This window comes from Heptranchias perlo, unplaced genomic scaffold, assembly GCF_035084215.1.
Source record: "Heptranchias perlo isolate sHepPer1 unplaced genomic scaffold, sHepPer1.hap1 HAP1_SCAFFOLD_52, whole genome shotgun sequence".
Classification (NCBI taxonomy): Eukaryota; Metazoa; Chordata; class Chondrichthyes; order Hexanchiformes; family Hexanchidae; genus Heptranchias; species Heptranchias perlo.
The window spans coordinates 2859348-2881037 of record NW_027139537.1 but is presented as its reverse complement, the minus strand read 5'-3'; the positions used below and the strand labels follow the sequence as shown (position 1 = coordinate 2881037).

Genomic DNA, 21690 nt, shown 5'->3' with positions numbered 1-21690 from the left:
GGGAGTGAGGGGGAGGGGGAGAGGGAGAATGAGAGAGAGCCCCTTACTTTCATCAGTGATGTGTGGGGGAGGGGAGAGGGAGAATGAGAGAGAGTCCCTTACTTTTATCAGCGATGGGTGGGGGACGGGGGAGAGGGAGAGTGAGAGAGAGCCCCTTACTTTAATCAGTGATGGGTGGGGGAGGGGGAGAGGGATCATGAGAGAGAGCCTCTTCCTTTAATCAGTGAATGGCGGGGGGAAAGGGAGAATGAGAGAGAGCCCCTTGCTTTGATCAGTGATGGGCGGTGGGAGAGGGAGAATGAGAGGGAGCCACTTACTTCAATCAGCGATGGGCGGGGGGAGAGGGAGAACGACAGAGACCCCCTGACTTTGATCAGTGATGGGTGGGGTGGGGAGAGAGGGAGAATGAGAGAGAGCCCCTTACTTTAATCAGTGATGGGTGGAGGGAGAGGGGAGAGGGAGAATGAGAGAGAGACCCTCACTTTAATCAGTGATGGGCGGGGGGGGGAGGGGGAGAGGGAGAATGAGAGAGAGCCCCTGACTTTAATCAGTGATGTTTTGGGACAGTGGGAGAGGGAGAATGAGAGAGAGCCCCTTGCTTTATTCAGTGATGGGGAGGGGGAGGGGGAAGAGGAAGAATGAGAGAGAGCCCCTTACTTTAATCAGTGATGGGGAGTGGGAGAGGGAGAATGAGAGAGAGCCCCTTACTTTAATCAGTGATGGGTGGGGGGAGAGGGAGAGGGAGAATGAGAGAGAGCCCCTTACTTTAATCAGTGATGGGTGGGGGGAGAGGGAGAGGGAGAATGAGAGAGAGCCCCTGATTTAATCAGTGATGGGCGGGGGGAGAGGGGAGAGGGAGAATGAGAATGAGAGAGAGCCCCTTACTTTCATCAGTGATGGGTGGGGGGAGAGGGAGAATGAGAGAGAGCCCCTTACTTTAATCAGTGATGTGTGGGGGGAGTGTGGAGGGAGAATGAGAGAGAGCCCCTCATTCCATCAGTGATGGGCGGGGGGAGAGGGGAGAGGGAGTTAGAGAGAGAGCCCCTTACTTTCATCAGTGACGGGTGGGGTGAGGTGCGATGGATAATGAGAGAGAGCCTCTTACTTTAATCAGTGATGGGTGGGGGAGAGGGAGAGGGAGAGGGAGAATGAGAGAGAGCCCCTGACCTTCGTCAGTGATGGGTGGGGGGAGAGGGAGAGGGAGAATGACAGAGAGCCCTTGACTTTCGTCAGTGATGGGTGGGGGGAGAGGGAGAGGAAGAATGAGAGGGAGCCCCAAACTTTAATCATTGATGGGCGGGGGTTTGAGGGAGAATGAGAGGGAGTCCCTTACGTTAATCAGTGATGGATGGGGGAAGGAGAGTCGGAGAATGAGAGAGAGACCCTTACTTTCATCAGTGATGGGCGGTGGGAGGGGGTGGGGGAGAGGGAGAATGAGAGGGAGCCCCTGACTTTAATCAGCGATGGGTGAGGGGAGGGGGAGAGGGAGAATGAGAGAGAGTCCATTACTTTCATCAGTGATGGGTGGGGGAGGGGGAGGGGGAGAGGGAGAATGAGAGAGAGCCCCTTCCTTTCATCAGTGATGGGGGAGGGGGAGAGGGAGAATGAGAGAGAGCCCCTTACTTTAATCAGTGATGGGTTGGGGGAGGGGGAGAGGGAGAATGAGAGAGAGCCCCTTACTTTAATCAGTGATGGGTGGGGGGAGGGTGACGGGGAGAATGAGAGAGAGCCCCTTACTTTAATCAGTGATGCGTGGGGGGAGTGGGGAGGGAGAATGAGAGAGAGCCCCGAACTCAAATCAGTAATGGGTGGGGGGAGGGGGATAGAGAGAATGAGAGAGAGCCCCTTACTTTAATCAGTGATGTGTGGGGGGAGTGGGAGAGGGAGAATGAGAGAGAGCCCCTGACTTTAATCAGTGATGGGTGGGGGGAGGGGGGAGAGGGAGAATGAGAGAGAGCCCCTTACTTTAATCAGTGATGGGTCGGGGGAGGGGTCAGAGGGAGAATGAGAGAGAGCCCATTACTTTAATCAGCGATAGGTGGGGGAGGGGGGAGAGGGAGAATGAGAGAGAGCCCCTGACTTTAATCAGTGATGGGTGGGGGGTGTGGTGTGGGGGGAGGGGGGATGGGGAGAATGAGAGAGAGCCCCTTACTTTAATCAGTGATGGGTCGGGGGAGAGGGAGAATGAGAGAGAGCCCCTTACTTTAATCAGTGATGGGTCGGGGGAGAGGGAGAATGAGAGAGAGCCCCTCACTTTAATCAGTGATGGGTGGGGGGGAGGGAGAATGAGAGCGAGCCCCTGACTTTAGTCAGTGATGGGTGTGGGGAGGGCGAGAGGGAGAATGAGAGAGAGCCCCTTACTTTCATCAGTGATGTGTGGGGGAGGGGGAGAGTGAGAGTGAGAGAGAGCCCCTTACTTTAATCAGTGATGGGTGGGGGAGGGGGAGAGGGATAATGAGAGAGAGCCTCTTCCTTTAATCAGTGAATGGCGGGGGGAAAGGGAGAATGAGAGAGAGCCCCTTGCTTTGATCAGTGATGGGCGGTGGGAGGGGGAGTGGGAGAGGGAGAATGAGAGGGAGCCACTTACTTCAATCAGCGATGGGCGGGGGGAGAGGGAGAACGACAGAGACCCCCTGACTTTGATCAGTCATGGGTGGGGTGGGGAGAGAGGGAGAATGAGAGAGAGCCCCTTACTTTAATCAGTGATGGGTGGAGGGAGAGGGGAGAGGGAGAATGAGAGAGAGCCCTTTACTTTAATGAGTGATGGGCGGGGGGGGGGAGTGGGAGAGGGAGAATGAGAGAGAGCCCCTGACTTTCATCAGTGATGGGTGGGGGTGGGGGAGGGGAGAGGTAGAATAAGAGAGAGCCACTTACTTTAATCAGTGATTGGCGGGGGGAGAGGGAGAATGGGAGAGAGCCCCTTACTTTTATCAGTGATGTGTTGTTGAGGGGGAGAGGGAGAATGAGAGAGAGCCCCTTACTTTAATCAGTGATGGGTGGGGAGAGCGGAGAGGTAGAATGAGAGAGAGCCCCTTACTTGAATCAGTGATGTGTGGGGGGAGTGTGGAGGGAGAATGAGAGAGAGCCCCTGACTTTAATCAGTGTTGGGTGGAGGGAGGGGTTGAGGGAGAATGAGAGAGAGCCCCTTATTCCATCAGTGATGGGCGGGGGGAGAGGGGAGAGGGAGTTAGAGAGAGAGCCCCTTACTTTCATCAGTGATGGGTGGGGTGAGGTGCGATGGATAATGAGAGAGAGCCTCTTACTTTAATCAGTGATGGGTGGGGGGAGAGGGAGAGGGAGAATGACATTGCGCCCCTTAATTTAATCAGTGATGGGCGGGGATGAGAGGGAGAATGAGAGGGAGCCCCTTACTTTAATCAGTGATGGGCGGTGGGAGGGGGAGGGGGAGGGGGAGAGGGAGAATGACAGAGAGGCCCTTACTTTAATCAGTGATGGGTGGGGGGAGAGGGGAGAGGGAGAATGAGAGGGAGCCCCTTACTTTAATCAGTGTTGGGTGGGGTGGGGAGAGAGGGAGAATGAGAGAGAGCCCCTTACTTTCATCAGTGATGGGTGGGGGGAGGGGGCAGCGGGTGAATGAGAGGGAGCCCCTTCCTTTCATCAGTGATGGGTGGAGGGAGAGGGGAGAGGTACAATGAGAGAGAGCCCCTTACTTTAATCAGTGATGGGTGGAGGGAGAGGGGAGAGGGAGAATGAGAGAGAGAAGCTTACTTTAATCAGTGATGGGTGGGGGGAGGGGGAGGGGGAGGGGGAGAGGGAGAGGGAGAATGGGAGAGAGCCCCTTAATTTAATCAGTGATGGGTGGGGGGAGGGGGGTGAGGGAGAATGAGAGAGAGCCCCTTTCTTTAATCAGTTTTAGGTTGGTGAGGGGGAGGGGGAGAAGGAGAGAGAGCCCCTTTCTTTAATCATTGATGGGCGGGGTGGAGAGGGAGAATGAGAGAGAGTCCCTCACTTTAATCAGTGATGGGAGGGGGGAGGGGGGTTGGGAGAATGAGAGAGAGCCCCTTCCTTTAATCAGTGATGGGTGGGGGATGGGGGAGAGGGAGAATGAGAGGGAGCCCCTTCCTTTAATCAGTGATGGGTGGTGGGAGGGGAAGAGGGAGAATGAGAGTGAGCCCCTTACTTTAATCATTGATGGGCGGGGTGGAGAGGGAGAATGAGAGAGAGTCCCTAACTTTAATCAGTGATGGGCGGGGGGAGGGGGGGTGGGAGAATGAGAGAGAGCCCCTTCCTTTAATCAGTGATGGGCGGGGGGAGGGGGAGAGGGAGAATGAGAGAGAGCACCTTACTTCAATCAGTGATGGGTGGGCGGAGGTGGGAGAGGGAGAATGAGAGAGAGCCCCTTCCTTTAATCAGTCATGGGAGGGGGGAGGGGGGGGTGGGAGAATGAGAGAGAGCCCCTTCCTTTAATCAGTGATGGGTGGTGGGAGGGGAAGAGGGAGAATGAGAGTGAGCCCCTTACTTTAATCATTGATGGGCGGGGTGGAGAGGGAGAATGAGAGAGAGTCCCTAACTTTAATCAGTGATGGGCGGGGGCAGGGGGGGGTGGAAGAATGAGAGAGAGCCCCTTCCTTTAATCAGTGATGGGCGGGGGGAGGGGGAGAGGGAGAATGAGAGAGAGCACCTTCCTTTAATCAGTCATGGGCGGGGGGAGGGGGAGAGGGAGAAGGAGAGAGATCACCTTTCTTTGATCAGTGATGGGCGGGGGGTGAGGGAGAATGAGAGAGAGCCCCATACTTTAATCAGTGATGGGTGGGGGGAGGGGGAGAGGGAGAATGAGAGAGAGCCCCTTACTTTTATCAGTGATGGGAGGGGGGAGAGGGAGAAGGAGATAGAGCCCCTTACTTTAATCAGTGATGGGTGGGGGAGGGGGAGAGGGAGAATGAGAATGACAGAGAGCCCCTTGCTTTAATCAGTGATGGGCGGGGGAGAGGGATAGGGAGAATGAGAGAGAGCCCCTTTCTTTAATCAGTGATGGGTGGTGGGAGGGGGAGAGGGAGAATGAGAGAGAGCCCCTTCCTTTAATCAGTGAATGGGCGGGGGAGAGTGAGAGGGAGAATGAGAGAGAGCCCCTTCCTTTCATCAGTGATGGGTGGGGGGAGGGGGGAGAGGGAGAACGAGAGAGAGCCCCTTACTTCAATCAGTGATTGGTGGGGGGAGGGTGAGAGAGAGAATGAGAGAGAGCCCCTTAATTTAATCAGTGATGGGTGGGGGAGGGGGAGAATGAGAGAGAGCCCCTTACTTTAATCAGTGATGGGTGGGGGGAGGGGTTTGAGGGAGAATGAGAGAGAGACCCTTACTTTAATCAGTGTTGGGTGTGGGAGACGGAGAATGAGGGAGTGCCCCTTACTTTAATCAGTGATGGGCGGGGGGAGGGGGAGAGGGAGAATGAGAGAGAGCCCCTTCCTTTCATCAGTGATGGGTGGGTGAGCGGGAGAATGACAGAAAGCCCCTTCCTTTCATCAGTGATGTGTGGGGGGAGGGATGTGAGGGAGAATGACAGAGAGCCCCTTACTTTAATCAGTGATTGGCGGGGGAGGGGGGTGAGCGACAATGACAGAGAGACCCTTACTTTGATCAGTGATGGTTGGGGGAGGGGGAGAAATAGAATGACGGAGATCCCCTTACTTTTATCAGTGATGGGCGCGGGGAGGGGGTGAGCGAGAATTACAGAGAGCCCCTTACTTTAATCAGTGATGGGTGGGTGGAGGGGGGAGGGGGGAGTGCGAGAATGACAGAGAGCCCCTTACTTTGAACAGTGCTGGGCGGGGGGAGCCGGAGAGACGGAGAATGACAGGTTGCCCCTTAATATAAACAGTCCAAATTGTTTCCTAGTTTTTTGTAAAATACTGACTGTTCAGATTTCCCACATTCCTGATTTCATCGAATCATAGAATCATAGAAGTTGCAACATGGAAACAGGCCCTTCGGCCCAACATGTCCATGTCGCCCAGTTTGTACCACTAGCAAGTCCCAATTGCCTGCACTTGGCCCATACCCCGCTCTACCCATCTTACCCATGGAACTGTCCAAATGCTTTTTAAAAGACAAAATTGAACCCGCCTCTACTACTGCCTCTGGCAGCTCGTTCCAGACACTCAAAAACCGTTGAGTGAAAAAATTGCCCCTCTGGACCCTTTTGTATCTCTCCCCTCTCACCTTAAATCTATGTCCCCTCGTTATAGACTCCCCTACCTTTGGGAAAAGATTTTGTCCATCGACCTTATCACTGCCCCTCATTATTTTATGGACTTCTATAAGATCACCCCAAAACCTCCTACTCTCCAGGGAAAAAAGTCCCAGTCTATCTAACCTCTCCCTATAAGTCAAACCATCAAGTCCCGGTCACATCCGAGTAAATCTTTTCTGCATTCTTTCTAGTTTAATAATATCCTTTCTATAATAGGGTGACCAGAACTGCACACAGTTTTCCAAGTGTGGCCTTACTCATGTCCTGTACAACTTCAACAAGACATCCCAACTCCTGCATTCAATGTTCTAACCAATGAAATCAAGCATGCCGAATGCCTTCTTCACCACCCTATCCACCTGTGACTCCACTTTCAAGGAGCTATGAACCTGTACTCCTAGATCTCTTTGTTCTATAAATCTCCCCAACGCCCTACCATTAACGGAGTAGGTCCTGGCCCAATTCGATCCACCAAAATGCATCACCTCACATTTATCTAAATTAAACTCCATCTGCCATTCATCGGCCCATTGGCCCAATTCATCAAGGTCCCGTTGCAATCCCAGATAACCTTCTTCACTGTCCACAATGCCACCAATCTTGGTGTTATCTGCAAACTTACTAACCATGCCTCCTAAATTCTCATCCAAATCATTGATATAAATAACAAACAACAGCGGAACCAGCACCGATCCCTGAGGCACACCGCTGGACACAGGCCTCCAGTTTGAAAAACAACCCTCTACAACCACCCTTTGTCTTCTGTCATCAAGCCAATTTTGTATCCAATTGGCTACCTCACCTTGGATCCCATGAGATTCAACCTTATGTAATAACCTACCATGCGGTACCTTGTCAAAGGCTTTGCTGAGGTCCATGTAGACCACGTCTACTGCACAGCCCTCATCTATCTTCTTGGTTACTCCTTCAAAAAACTCAATCAAATTCGTGAGACATGATTTTCCTCTCAAAAAACCATGCTGACTGTTCCTAATCAGTCCCTGCCTCTCCAAATGCCTGTAGATCCTGTCCCTCAGAATACCCTCGAACAACTTACCCACTGCAGATGTCAGGCTCACCGGTCTGTAGTTCCCAGGCTTTTTTTTTTTTATTCGTTGACGGGATGTGGGCGTCGCTGGCAAGGCCGGCATTTATTGCCCATCCCTAATTGCCCTCGAGAAGGTGGTGGTGAGCCGCCTTCTTGAACCGCTGCAGTCCGTGTGGTGACGGTTCTCCCACTGTGCTGTTAGGAAGGGAGTTCCAGGATTTTGACCCAGCGACAATGAAGGAACGGCGATATATTTCTAAGTCGGGATGGTGTGTGACTTGGAGGGGAACGTGCAGGTGGTGTTGTTCCCATGCGCCTGCTGCCCTTGTCCTTCTAGGTGGTAGAGGTCGCGGGTTTTGGAGGTGCTGTCGAAGAAGCCTTGGCGAGTTGCTGCAGTGCATCCTGTGGATGGTGCACACTGCAGCCACAGTGCGCCGGTGGTGAAGGGAGTGAATGTTTCGGGTGGTGGATGGGGTGCCAATCAAGCGGGCTGCTTTGTCCTGGATGGTGTCGAGCTTCTTGAGTGTTGTTGGAGCTGCACTCATCCAGGCAAGTGGAGAGTATTCCATCACACTCCTGACTTGTGCCTTGTAGATGGTGGAAAGGCTTTGGGGAGTCAGGAGGTGAGTCACTCGCCGCAGAATACCCAGCCTCTGACCTGCTCTCGTAGCCACAGTATTTATATGGCTGGTCCAGTTAAGTTTCTGGTCAATGGTGACCCCCAGGATGTTGATGGTGGGGGATTCGCCGATGGTAATGCCGTTGAATGTCAAGGGGAGATGGTTAGACTCTCTCTTGTTGGAGATGGTCATTGCCTGGCACTTATCTGGCGCGAATGTTACTTGCCACTTATGAGCCCAAGCCTGGATGTTGTCCAGGTCTTGCTGCATGCAGGCTCGGACTGCTTCATTATCTGAGGGGTTGCGAATGGAACTGAACACTGTGCAGTCATCAGCGAACATCCCCATTTCTGACCTTATGATGGAGGGAAGGTCATTGATGAAGCAGCTGAAGATGGTTGGGCCGAGGACACTGCCCTGAGGAACTCCTGCAGCAATGTCCTGGGGCTGAGATGATTGGCCTCCAACAACCACTACCATCTTCCTGTGTGCTAGGTATGACTCCAGCCACTGGAGAGTTTTCCCCCTGATTCCCATTGACTTCAATTTTACTTGGGCTCCTTGGTGCCACACTCGGTCAAATGTTGCCTTGATGTCAAGGGCAGTCACTCTCACCTCACCTCTCGAATTCAGCTCTTTTGTCCATGTTTGGATCAAGGCTGTAATGAGATCTGGAGCCGAGTGGTCCTGGCGGAACCCAAACTGAGCATCGGTGAGCAGGTTATTGGTGAGTAAGTGCCGCTTGATATCACTGTCGACGACACCTTCCATCACTTTGCTGATGATTGAGAGTAGACTGATGGGACGGTAATTGGCCGGATTGGATTTGTCCTGCTTTTTGTGGACAGGACATACCTGGCCAATTTTCCACATTGTCGGGTGGATGCCAGTGTTGCAGCTGTACTGGAACAGCTTGGCTCGAGGCGCAGCTCGTTCTGGAGCACAAGACTTCAGCACTACAGTTGGGATGTTGTCGGGGCCCATAGCCTTTGCTGTATCCAGTGCACTCAGCCGTTTCTTGATATCACGTGGAGTGAATCGAATTGGCCGAAGACTGGCTTCCGTGATGGTGGGGATATCGGGAGGAGGCTGAGATGGATTATCCACTCGGCACTTCTGGCTGAAGATGGTTGCAAACGCTTCAGCCTTGTCTTTTGCACTCACGTGCTGGACTCCGCCATCATTGAGAATGGGGATGTTTGCAGAGCCTCCTCCTCCCGTTAGTTGTTTAATTGTCCACCACCATTCACAACTGGATGTGGCAGGACTGCAGAGCTTTGATCTGATCCGTTGGTTGTGGAATCGCTTAGCTCTGTCTATAGCATGTTGCTTCCGCTGTTTAGCATGCATGTAGTCCTGAGTTGTAGCTTCACCAGGTTGGCACCTCATTTTTAGGTACGCCTGGTGCTGCTCCTGGCATGCTCTTCTACACTCCTCATTGAACCAGGGTTGATCCCCTGGCTTGTTGGTAATGGTAGAGTGAGGAATATGCCGGGCCATGAGGTTACAGATTGTGCTGGAATACAATTCTGCTGCTGCTGATGGCCCACAGCGCCTCATGGATGCCCAGTTTTGAGCTGCCAGATCTGTTCTGAATCTATCCCATTTAGCACAGTGGTAGTGCCACACAACACGTTGGATGGTGTCCTCAGTGCGAAGACGGGACTTCATCTCCACGAGGACTGTGCGGTGGTCACTCCTACCAATACTGTCATGGACATATGCATTTGCGACAGGTAGATTGGTGAGGACGAGGTCAAGTAAGTTTTTCCCTCGTGTTGGTTCGCTCACCACCTGCCACAGGCCCAGTCTAGCAGCTATGTCCTTCAGGACTCGGCCAGCTCGGTCAGTCGTGGTGCTACCTAGCCACTCTTGGTGATGGACATTGAAGTCCCCCACCCAGAGTATATTTTGTGCCCTTGCTACCCTCAGTGCTTCCTCCAAGTGGTGTTCAACATGGAGGAGGACTGATTCATCAGCTGAGGGAGGACGGTAGGTGGTAATCAGCAGGAGGTTTCCTTGCCCATGTTTGACCTGATGCCATGAGATTTCATGGGGTCCAGAGTCAATGTTGAGGACTCCCAGGGCCACTCCCTCCTGACTGTATATCACTGTACCGCCACCTCTGGTGGGTCTGTCCTGCCGGTGGGACAGGACATACCCAGGGATGGTGATGGAAGAGTCTGGGACGTTGGCTGAAAGATATGATTCTGTGAGTATGGCTATGTCAGGCTGTTGCTTGACTAGTCTGTGGGACAGCTCTCCCAATTTTGGCACAAGTCCCCAGATGTTAGTAAGGAGGACCTTGCAGGGTCGACTGGGCTTGGTGTTTTGCCGTTGTCGTGTCCGGTGCCGAGTCGTCCGATGCCGGGTGGTCCGTCCGGTTTTATTCTTATTATGACTTTTCGTAGCGAGATTTTACAACTGAGTGGCTTGCTAGGCCATTTCAGAGGGCAATTAAGAATCAACCACATTGCTGTGGGTCTGGAGTCACATATAGGCCAGACCGGGTAAGGACGGCAGGTTTCCTTCCCTAAAGGACATTAGTGAACCAGATGGGTTTTTACGACAATCCGGTAGTTTCATGCTTTTCCCTGCCGCCCTTCTTAAACAAAGGCACAACATTTGCTACCCTCCAATCTTTAGGCACCTCACCTGTAGCTGTCGATGATTCAAATATCTCTGCTCGGGGACCCGCAATTTCCTCCCTAACCTCCCATAACGTCCTGGGATACATTTCATCAGGTCCCGGAGATTTATCTACCTTGATGCCCGTTAAGACTTCCAGCACCTCCCTCTCTGTCATATGTACACTCCTCAAGACATCACTATTTATTTCCCCAAGTTCCCTCACATCCATGGCTTTCTCAACTGTAAATACCGATGTGAAATATTCATTCAGGATCTCACCCATCTCTTGTGGTTCCGCACATAGATGACCTTGTTTATCCTTAAGAGGCCCTACTCTCTCCCCAGTTACTCTTTTGCCCTTTATGTACTTGCAGAAGCTCTTTGGATTCTCCTTTGCCTTATCTTCCAAAGCAATCTCATGTCCCCTTTTTGCCCTCCTGATTTCTCTCTTAACTCTACTCCGGCAATCTCTATACTCTTCAAGGGTTCCACTTGATCCCAGCTGCCTCTGCATGTCATATGCCTCCTTCTTTTTGAATAGGGCCTCAATCTCCCGAGTCATCCAAGGTTCCCTACTTCTACCAGCCTTGCCCTTCACTTTATAAGGAATGTGCTTACCCTGAACCCTGGTTAACACACTTTTGAAAGCCTCCCACTTACCAGACGTCCCTTTGCCTGCCAAGAGACTCTCCCAATCAACTTCTGAAAGTTCCTGTCCAATACCATCAACATTGGCCTTTCCCCAATTTAGAATTTTAACTTTTGGGCCAGACCTATCATTCTCCATAGCTATCTTAAAACTAATGGAATTATGATCACTGGTCCCAAAGTGATCCCTCACTAACACTTCTGTCACCTGCCCTTCCTTATTTCCCAAGAGGAGGTCAAGTTTTGCCCTCTCTCTCGCCGGCCATCCACATCCTGAATGAGAAATTCCTCCTGAATACACTCAACAAATTTATCTCCATCCAAGCCCCTCATGCTATGGCTGTCCCAGTCAATGTTGGGAAAGTTAAAGTCCCCTACTATTACCACCCTATTTTTCTTGCAGCTGTCTGTAATCACCTTACATATTTGCTCCTCAATTTCCCGTTGACTATTTGGGTGTCTGTGGTACAATCCTGTCAAAGTGATCTTTCCCTTCTTATTTTTCATTTCTACCCATATAGACTCAGTGGGCGAACCCTCGGATATATCCCCTCTCACTACTGCCGTGATGTTCTCCCTAATCAAGAACGCAACCCCACCTCCTCTCTTACCTCCTGCTCTATCTTTCCTATAGCATCTGTACCCTGGAACATTGAGCTGCCAGTCCTGCCCCTCCCTTATCCATGTTTCAGTAATATCAATAACATCCCAGTCCCATGTACCCATCCATGCCCTGAGTTCATCTGCCTTGCCCATCAGACTTCTTGCATTGAAATAAATGCAGTTTAATCTGGACTTCCCTTGGTCTTTGCCCTGCTTTCTCAGACCATCTGTCCGGTCATGTTCTGTACACTCTCCCTTCCTGCCTTTTGTTTCTGTCACCACTTTACTTCCCACTGACTTCCTGCATCTGTTCCCATCCCCCTGCAACATTAGTTTAAACCCTCCCCAACAGCACTAGCAAACACTCCCCCTAGGACATTGGTTCCAGTCCTGCCCAGATGCAGACGGTCCAATTTGTCCTGGTCCCACCTCCCCCAGAACCGGTTCAAATGGCCCAGGAATTTGAATCCCTCCCTCTTGCACCATCTCTCAAGCCACGTATTCATCCTAGCTATCCTGTCATTCCTACTCTGACTAGCCCGTGGCACTGGTAGCAATCCTGAGATTACTACCTTTGTGGTCCTACTCTTTAGTTTAACTCCTACCTCCCTAAATTCAGCTTGTAGGACCTCATCCTGTTTTTTACCTATATCGTTGGTGCCGATATGCACCACGACAACTGGCTGTTCACCCTCCCCCTCCAGAATGTCCTGCAGCCGCTCCGAGACATCCCTGACCCTTGCACCAGGGAGGCAACATACCATCCTGGTGTCTTGGTTGCGTCCGCAGAAACGCCTGTCTATTCCCCTTACAATCGAGTCCCCATATCACGAGAGCTCTGCCACTCTTTTTACTGCCCTCCTGTGCAGCAGAGCCAGCCACGGTGCCATGAACCTGGCCACTGCCACCTTCCCCTGGTGAGCCATCTCCCACAACAGTATCCAAAACGGTATACCTGTTTTGGAGGGAGATGACCGCAGGGGACCCCTGCACTGCCTTCCTACCCTTCCTCTGTCTGTTGGTCACCCATTCACTATCTCCCTCAGTAATTTCCATTGACTTCAGTAACATTAACTTCCAGCGAATATCCTGCAATTTTCTGCGTCTGGCCCGAGGGACTTCAAATCTCGGTTTGTTCTTCTTCGAGCAGGTTAAGTGGAGATTTCATAGTGGAGTTTTGATTGGGTAGATATGGAGAAACTGTTTCCACTGGCAGGAGGGTCGCTAACCAGAGGACGCAGATTGATGAGAATTGGCAATAAAGCCAGGGGGGAGATGAGTGGAATTTTCTTTACGCAGCGAGTTGTTCTGATCTGGAACCGAATGCCTGATAGGGCTGTGGAAGCAGATTCGTGTTTAAAATCTACCCCAATGACTCTGTCTATAACCGATGCTCTGTCTGTCCAGTCGCTCGCGGTGAACAAATTTGTTTAGTAACTTTCAAAATGGAATTGGATAAACACTTGTAAAGGAGAAAGGTTGCAGGACCATTGGGAAAGTGCAGGGGAGTAGGATTAAATGGATAGCTCTTTCAAAGAGCCAGCACAGACAGCAGGGGCCGAATGGTCTCCTTCTGTTCTGTCTGCTTCAAATCAATGGGGGGATTGTAAATCGAAGCATTTACATCATTTGAGCACTTAATACGAAACTTAACTCGCATCAAAACCACGTGAATCATCAGGTAGGAAGAGTAAAGGCAACGCGAGGTTTCGGGTTATGCGCCTCACGATCTTAAAATGTCAGTAACATTCAGCGGAAGAGGTGACAGCGAGGTTGATGTGCGCTGACACGCCCTGGAGGGCTCCACTCAGATTGTGTCGAGCGGAGAGGAAGGCGGGGAGATCAACCGAATCCACGAGTACCACAGTCCTGACTGGGGACAGGGAGAGCAAGGCGGAGAGATCAGCATAATCCCCGAGTACCAGAGTCTTCAATGGGGACAGGGAGAGCAAGGCGGAGAGATCAGCATAATCCCCGAGTATCAGAGTCCTGACTGGGGACAGGGAGAGCAAGGCGGGGAGATCAGCCGAATCCCCCAGTACCAGAGTCTTCACTGGGTACAGGGAGAGCAAGGCGGGGAGATCAGCAGAATCCCCGAATATCAGAATCTTCACTGGGGACAGGGAGAGCAAGGCGGAGAGATCAGCCGAATTCCCGAGTACCAGAGTCTTCACTGGGTAAAGGGAGAGCAAGGCGGGGAGATCAGCCGAATCCACGAGTTACCAGAGTCCTGACTGGGGACAGGAAGAGCAAGGCGGGGAGATCAGCCGAATCCCCGAGTACCAGGGTCTTCACTGGGGACAGGAGCCGTGCGGACCAGATCTCATGTCGCTTCAGTCTTTTCATTGGATGAATTGGGTGAGTGACTGAGAATGTCTCAGAGTGGGGGATTATATCGAAGGAAACACATTTCTACATTAAGTGCAGAGCTCGTCGCACACACGGTTCTGGGTAGAACCGGATGGTGATCAGAATGAAAGATAAAACCTTATGCAGAGAATTAATCAACACCAAATGCCGTTGATCCCATTATTCTCAGGTGAATGTTCGGGTCGAATTGAAACCCAGAGCTACTTTAATCAGAACACAGTGGAATTGAATAAACCTTCTTGTAAAAAAAACAAATTGAAGGGGGAACTGAGAGGGTTTCAAAATGTCTGCCCCTGAGTGACACAAAGTAAAAGCAACATGCTGAAACTTGCAGAGACAGAGGCGAACGGTTTCCGTTTTTGGGAACTCACTTCCTCCAACTTTTTATCGATAAGAGCAAGAGGTTTTAGTACTTTGCACGTTGTCTGCACTTGCTGTGTCTGATTCAACGTTTGATATGGAAAAGTATCTTCTGGAAATTTAACTTGTTAAATACCGGTCTGTGTAGGATTTTAGAAGTGGTTGATGGTTAAAGGTTAGATTTCATCATCCTGCTGCTTCTCCCCAACAGAAAATACACACAGATACTCTGTCACTCATTGATATACAGAGGCATCCTCTGTCTCCCTCTCTCACACACACACTCACTCTTTTCTCTTTCTCTCTCCTCTCTCTCCCTCTCACATATGCACACACTCAGTCAGTCCCTCACTAATACACTGTGTGTCTCCCTCCATCACATATACACACACCTGCTCAGAGTCACTCAGATATACAGATGCATCCTCTCTCTCTCGCTCTGTCTCTCTCATAGACACGCACTCATTCAGCTGTTCACTGATACACTATGTATCTGGCTCCCTCACATAAACGCACATTAAGAGTCTCACAGTTATACAGAGGCATCCATTGTCTCTCTCTCATACTTATACAATCCTCAGTTGCCCACTGATAAAATCTGTTCCACGCTCCCTCTCTCATATACACACACACATTCAGATTCATTCATTGATACAGATACGCAAGCACTTCCCCTATCTCTCTCTATGAAACACACACAGAGTCACTGACTGATGTACACACGCCTCCTCTCCCTCTCATATGGTGCACTGCCATCGTTTGGGGTCGGTGCCCTCGAGTGCCTGCCCCGCCTCTTGTGTAAACTGTCATCCTGTGGTAACACAGTGCCCTCCCCGCTCCGTTGTATCAGACACGGGAGAATTTCATCCTTGGGTGACACCGTGCCCTCGCTAAAGTGTGAGTTCTTCGATCATATCCATTGTGTTTGGAGAGTGGCCCCGATAAATCTTTCAACTCCAATTCCCCATCAACTATTGATATTTTTGGGGATAGTGATTTGATTTATCCTAAAACTAAGAGTGGGCCATATTTGTTTACACATTCTACTTCAAATCATTCACTTACTGATCCTGATTTTATCTAATCAGAAATATTTTATTACAGGCATGAGAATGAGTTGTAATCTATCGTCCAGTTGTGTACATCAATGACCATTTATAGCAAAATAAAAACTAGTTAATTGCTGAGAGCTTCTATTTTCTTTTGTTCTCTTAAATATGGTCAACGTTCCCTCCACATTCCCACACTGAGGTGTTGTTATAACAGATAATAATTATTTGACGGTTAAATATTCCAAATAAAAGCTCTCACTTGTAGTTACAAACGTTCCGTCCCCACCCCCACATGCCATAACTTTGGAATTTGCAGCTAACTGGAGAAACATCCAGCCTCTGAGTCAGGAACTGTCAATTCAAGACGGTTAGAAACCCAGTCCACAGCTGTGAACAGGACTTTTACTCATTGGAGTGTCCACAATAAACAGTAACACTCAAAGCAGGGGAAATCTCTTCTTTCTGTGATAAATCAGTCCCATGTTATGTTATGTAAATATTCAGTGAAGTGAACTCTCTACAATAGTCACACTTCCCAGTCACGGTGTTGGGGCAGTACAGCTGCCTTCTGTGGGTCGAACCATGTCGCTGAAGATATTGTCCCATCAACTCTCCCTGTTTGTCAATGATGCCACTAAAATACACTTGGAAATTGGGAATCTGGCCCATGGATGGAGTTCAGCCAGAAAATATAAAGGAATGGCCACTGATTCAAAAATAGCAAATGTGATCCCAAAAACAGGGGCAGGACATGGAGAAGGAATTGCCTCTAACTGGGGCTGGAGAATGAAACGATCACATATTGTGGTCGGGGTGGTAAAGAGACATGGAATGTGGAACAGAGTTCATCAAACAGTTTGTTCATTCAATCAAATATTTTTTATTCAATTGTTTAAGTTTCAATTACTTTTATTTTAATTAAACATTCGAGGAAAAGTGCACATTACATTCTACTTCACACCGTCAATATTGGTCTCATTTTCTGCCCTGCCATCATTAGATCTCCCGGTGAATGACGGAGTGATTGCGAAAAGTCCACAGCTGGAAGTAAACAGGGATTGTCGACTGAGGAACAACAGCAGGTGAATCAGCACAGGATTGAGAGAGCAGCAACCAGAGAGAACCCTTCCGATTCAAAGGCTTCCATAGATCGACTGGGGAGAAAGGTAAGAGAAAGTCCCATTTCCTCAGATAAACACTGGTCCTGTCGACAGTCCAGAAAGGTTACAAGGTAAGGGGGGAAATGGTGAGAATGAGACTGGGAGAGTCTGATAACCGAGTACAATTATCCAGCATGAGGCCGTGCAATGAAATGTGAAGTGAGATCAGTTTCTGTCTCAAAACACACAGTCACAAATGAATCTTGTGTGTGTTTTGGAGTGAAGGGGTCTGATCTAAGAGGTGACTCCAGTCTGAGGGACAGCCCAGCAGATATATAGTGTCTCCCCGCCTCCAGCACCAACTCGGAAAGAACCCGTCTTTATGGTCCCCATAATATCGATATTACACTCTGTGTTAATGTAGTACCAATGTAACGAATCTTACAACACCAGGTTATAGTCCAACAGTTTTATTTGAAAATCATAAGCTTTCGGAGGCTTTCTCCTTCGTCAGGTGAGTGTCGGAATCCTTGAACATTACCGCATTTATGGTCACAGAACAATGCCTGGGTGATTGCAGATAATCTTTCCAACTGCTCGTTGTCAAGACAATCAACGGGATTGAACAGTGTTCAGACAGTGAAACATTAGGTACCAGACTACTGAATATAGAGTTGGAAAGATTATCTGTAATCACCAGGCATTGTTCTATGACTATCAATGCGGTACCTTCCGTGGAATCCCACACTCAGCTGACGAAGGAGAAAGCCTCCGAAAGCTTGTGATTTTCAAATAAATTTGTTGGACTATAAACTGGTGTTGTAAGATTCGTTACATTTGTACACCCCAGTCCATCACCGGCATCTCCACATCAATGTAGTACCAAACAGCGTTACCGAATTGAAATATATTTCATATCCAGCTATCAAAATAAATCATCTTGCAATTCTGAACTGGGATGCGAAGTTTTACACAATGTTATTTCCTATCAGTAAATCTATTTCTGGATTTCACGTTTGCAGTTCAATTAAATGATTATCATTTCAATATAAATTGGTGATAAAATGATAGGGACATTTTATTTTTAATAAAGATTTGTAAAATTTCTTCCATTTGATAATTTTGTGGTTTGTGTCAGAATAAAGATCATCCTAAAACCGATTTCTTCGACCAAAATGATGGCCATTTTCATTCTGATTCCGCTTCTGTGATGCACCTTGGGATGTTTTTTCGAGGTTAAAGGTTCTGTGGCAATGCAAGTTGTTGCTGTTGTGTGCTTTTATACTAGTGTCAGTGTGAGTGAAACAGCAGCAACTGAATTTTACAAAATCCCAAACTTGGTTATAAATTAATGCCGGTGAATAACTTCAACTATAGTTTGGAGAAATTACTGATCCGAGACATAATCACTTTTACATTTCCACAGTGATGAAAGGAAAGGACATTGACTGATAGTTTGATTGGTCGGCACGTCCGTGAGATACACGCACACAGCGAGACACACACAGGTGATTGTATAAAAACAGTACAATCTGCCACTTGACTATTTATGGTGTTTATTGAGATTGTAAGAACCCTGGCGACATTCCATAAATTAGGACTGTGCATCACCGAAATGTTTAAAGTTACACAATTCATAACATTAATATTAGAACAGTGGTAAATCTCCTCACCTCTTACAGTGCTCATTAGTGTTAATATTAGAACAGTGGTAAATCTCCTCACCTCGTACAGTGCTCATTAGTGTTAAAATTAGAACAGTGGTAAATCTCCTCACCTCCTAAAGTGCTCATTACTGTTAATGTTAGAACAGTGGTAAATCTCCTTACCTCCTAAAGTGCTCATTACTGTTAATAATTGAACAGTGATAAATCTTACCTCCGACAGTGCTCACTAGTGTTAATATTAGAACAGTGGTAAATCTTCTCACCTCCTACTGTGCTCATTAATCAGCTGCTGACACCATGAGGAATGTGATGAATATTTTCTAACAGAAGCACCAACGAGGACACATCTCCATGAACACACGCACACTGTCACTGCCCATACAGACCAGAGGAATCACACCCTGCTATATATTGTATATGTGGATAGATATCATATTCATAAAGTAACAGGATTTAAAATCAAAACTCAACAAATCAAAAATACCAAACACTTATGTGAATAAAATAATACAATATCACCAGACTGTGTTAAACCGAGTGAAGGGTCATTTAATTCACCAATGATCACCCTGCTCCATATTTCCTTCCAGAATATTAACTACCTGAGGAATAAAGCTGTTTTTGATCTGCAATGTGCGAGTGAAGCTTACAAATTGGCCCTCCCAGTGCAGAGTCTCGGCCGACAGTAACTGGGTTGTGGAGATCAGCGGGACTTACTGGATTTCACGGGGCAGCTGTCTGTGTCACACCAGATGTGGAGTGTTGATCATAACACTCAGGAAATGCTCGATATTAGAGATAACAGCTGTTGCACTGATGGGGGAAGAGGGGCTTTGTAACATGTTTAACAAGGGAACGCTCTCCTGCTCATTTTAATATTTCTGTCTAACTCTCCTATTAATATTATATTTATTACAGAGCATCAGAATCTGGGAATTTGTCACCACCATGGCTGAAGGTTCAAACAGGGGAGAAAAGCCAACATCTTCAACAAGAATGAGAATGGACACAGGTAGGTTCAGAAAATTCTTCAAAATTGAATTTCTGTCCTGACAAAGGGTCCAGATCACGAGCAAGAACCTGCAGCTCACACTGGAAGAGGTTACTGCGCAGATACTGTGAAGATAGAGGGAAGTGAGTGACCATCTAGAGGGACAGTGCAGTCACAGGTGGAGGGATCTCCTGAGTACTGGAACTGTCCAATAGATACCTGGTGTTGGGAACTGTAAGGTGGATAGAGACAGTGACTCAGAGGATGGTCTTCCTGAGTAACAGTGTGAGATCGGGCAGCAGGGGGACACCCCGCGTGGGGCAGGGGGTGAGAGGCAGGTGGGTCACAGGAATGGTGGAATGAAAGTGGTGGGATATTCCATAGTCAGGGAATACACAGACTCTTCTGTAGCCCTGAGCAGGTCCCGAATGGTAAGTTGCCTCCCTGGTGTCAGAGGGAAGAACATCCTGGAACAGGTGGGACCATCTCTGGGATGGAAACGAGAGTAGTGAATAATTATGGTCGGAATCAATAACACGGAGAGAAATACATTTATGGTGGGAATATTAAGGCTCAGGTTCTAAACTAAAAACAAGGCTTCTCGCTGGTGATCTCCGAATTGGTTTGCACTGGGCTGCTTAAGGAGGTAGGCAAATGTGTGGCTGCAGGGCTGTAGCAGGAGGGAAGAGTACACGGTCTTCGGGACAAGAGTGAGTTCAGGGAGAAGGGAAGGGACAGTCACGGTCTGAACCGACCATCAATAGTTTTACAGACTGGGTGAATGGAGCAGGAGGGAAGGGTTCACGGTCTTCGCGACGAGAGTGAGTTCAGGGAGAAGGGAAGGGACGGTCACGGTCTGAACCGACCAACAATGGTTTTACAGACTGGGTGAATGGAGCAGGAGGGAAGGGTTCACGGTCTTGGGGACTGGCGTGAGTTCAGCGAGAAGGGAAGGGAAGGGACGGTCACGGTCTGAACCGACCAACAATGGTTTTACAGACTGGGTGAATGGAGCAGTGGGAGGGTTTCAGCTGATATGACTGGAGGATGGGGAAACTCCGGATCTGAGACTAGAGAGTGGAATTAATGAAACCTGGAGCAGGAACGAAGATTTATGAAACAGTGAAAATTTATTAGCAGGTAAAAAGGAAGGTGGTTTTGAAATATTGAGAGAGAAAGTCACTTGGTATTAAAAAAAACAAGAAACGAAAATGGGTCAACATTACAAAAAATCGGAGTTAGGATTGTGTGTTATGTCTGTGAATATACAGATCATTCCAAACACATTCGGAAAATCAGAAACATGACAGATGTGATCTGGTATCTGTAAGACAGGGCCTGAGTTTACACAAGGCTCAGAGCGAAATGCTCCTGGTTGTAACATTTTGAGGGGAGAGAAAAATACCCCTGCTCTCCAGTATTAATAAAGGTTCTATGACAGAGCTGGAACAATAACAAATTGTGTTTATGTTGCAAATTTAATGTAGTAAAACGACCCAGGGTGTGTGACAGGAGCGATTTTCAAACAAAATTTGTCACTGAATCAAATAAGGAGATATGAGGACAGGAGACCAAAAGCTTGGTCAAAGAGGTCGGTTTTAAGGAGAGTCTTAAAGGAAAACAGAGGGAGAGAGAGGAGAGGTTTCGAACATAAGGCTGTTCCAGGGAGCTGTGTTAAGATAGAATCCATATGTACACAGTTAACTAATAGGAAGGGAAATAGCACAATTCTCGGTGGGTTTTGCAGGCCAGCAATCAGTGGAGGTGAGATAGAGGGGAACTGGGGGAAACTGGTTGTGGATGAAGGTTTGGGGAGATACAAAATATTGCCTTTAATTTCTAAAAATGATGGTGGAAGTGAAAATGTTGGTGTACTGGAGGAGGATGTGGGCCCATAGTTAGAGGTAACTGTAGAGAAGGATTTCGATCTGAGAAACATCGCCGAGGTGGATAAATCACTGAGCCCAGAGATAACACACCCGAGGCTGTTAAAGGAAGTCAGAGAGGAGATAGGAGGGACTCTGATCACAATTTCCCAATCCTCCTTTGTTATCAAAAATATCCAGATGGACTGAAGGAGCCCAAGTAATGTCTCTGGTAAAATAAGGAGAGAGGGTCAACGACCAATTAGTCTCTGTCAGTAGTGGGCAAACTCCTCGAATCTGTAATTCCAGGTAAAATTTGTGAACATTTAGAGATACAGGGGAAGATCAGGGGGAGGGGGGGACAGGAACTGATTCGCTGCAGACAAGCCGTATTTGACAAATTTAATACAGCTTTGTTGAGAGGTGACCATATAGATCGATGGGATGCAGCACAGGTGGTGCATATGGGTTTTCAGAAGGTGTTTGATAATGTGGCTCCCAAGGAGGCTTCAGCCGTTTGGTATATG

At 48.7% G+C, this 21690-nt stretch overlaps 1 protein-coding gene across 7 annotated transcripts in view; it reads left to right on the top strand.

The window, feature by feature from the left end:
* LOC137314562 (NACHT, LRR and PYD domains-containing protein 3-like) overlaps positions 1-21690 on the top strand; it is a 64748-nt gene that overhangs the window by 33450 nt on the left and 9608 nt on the right. For 3 of the 7 annotated variants that reach the window (XM_067979873.1, XM_067979867.1, XM_067979868.1), the window contains 2 exons: positions 16541-16706; positions 19226-19319. In XM_067979873.1, coding sequence (XP_067835974.1) covers positions 19256-19319 — 64 coding nt within the window. In that variant the 5' untranslated portion in view covers positions 16541-16706; positions 19226-19255. The other 4 variants (XM_067979869.1, XM_067979871.1, XM_067979872.1 and 1 more) reach the window with 4 other exon arrangements.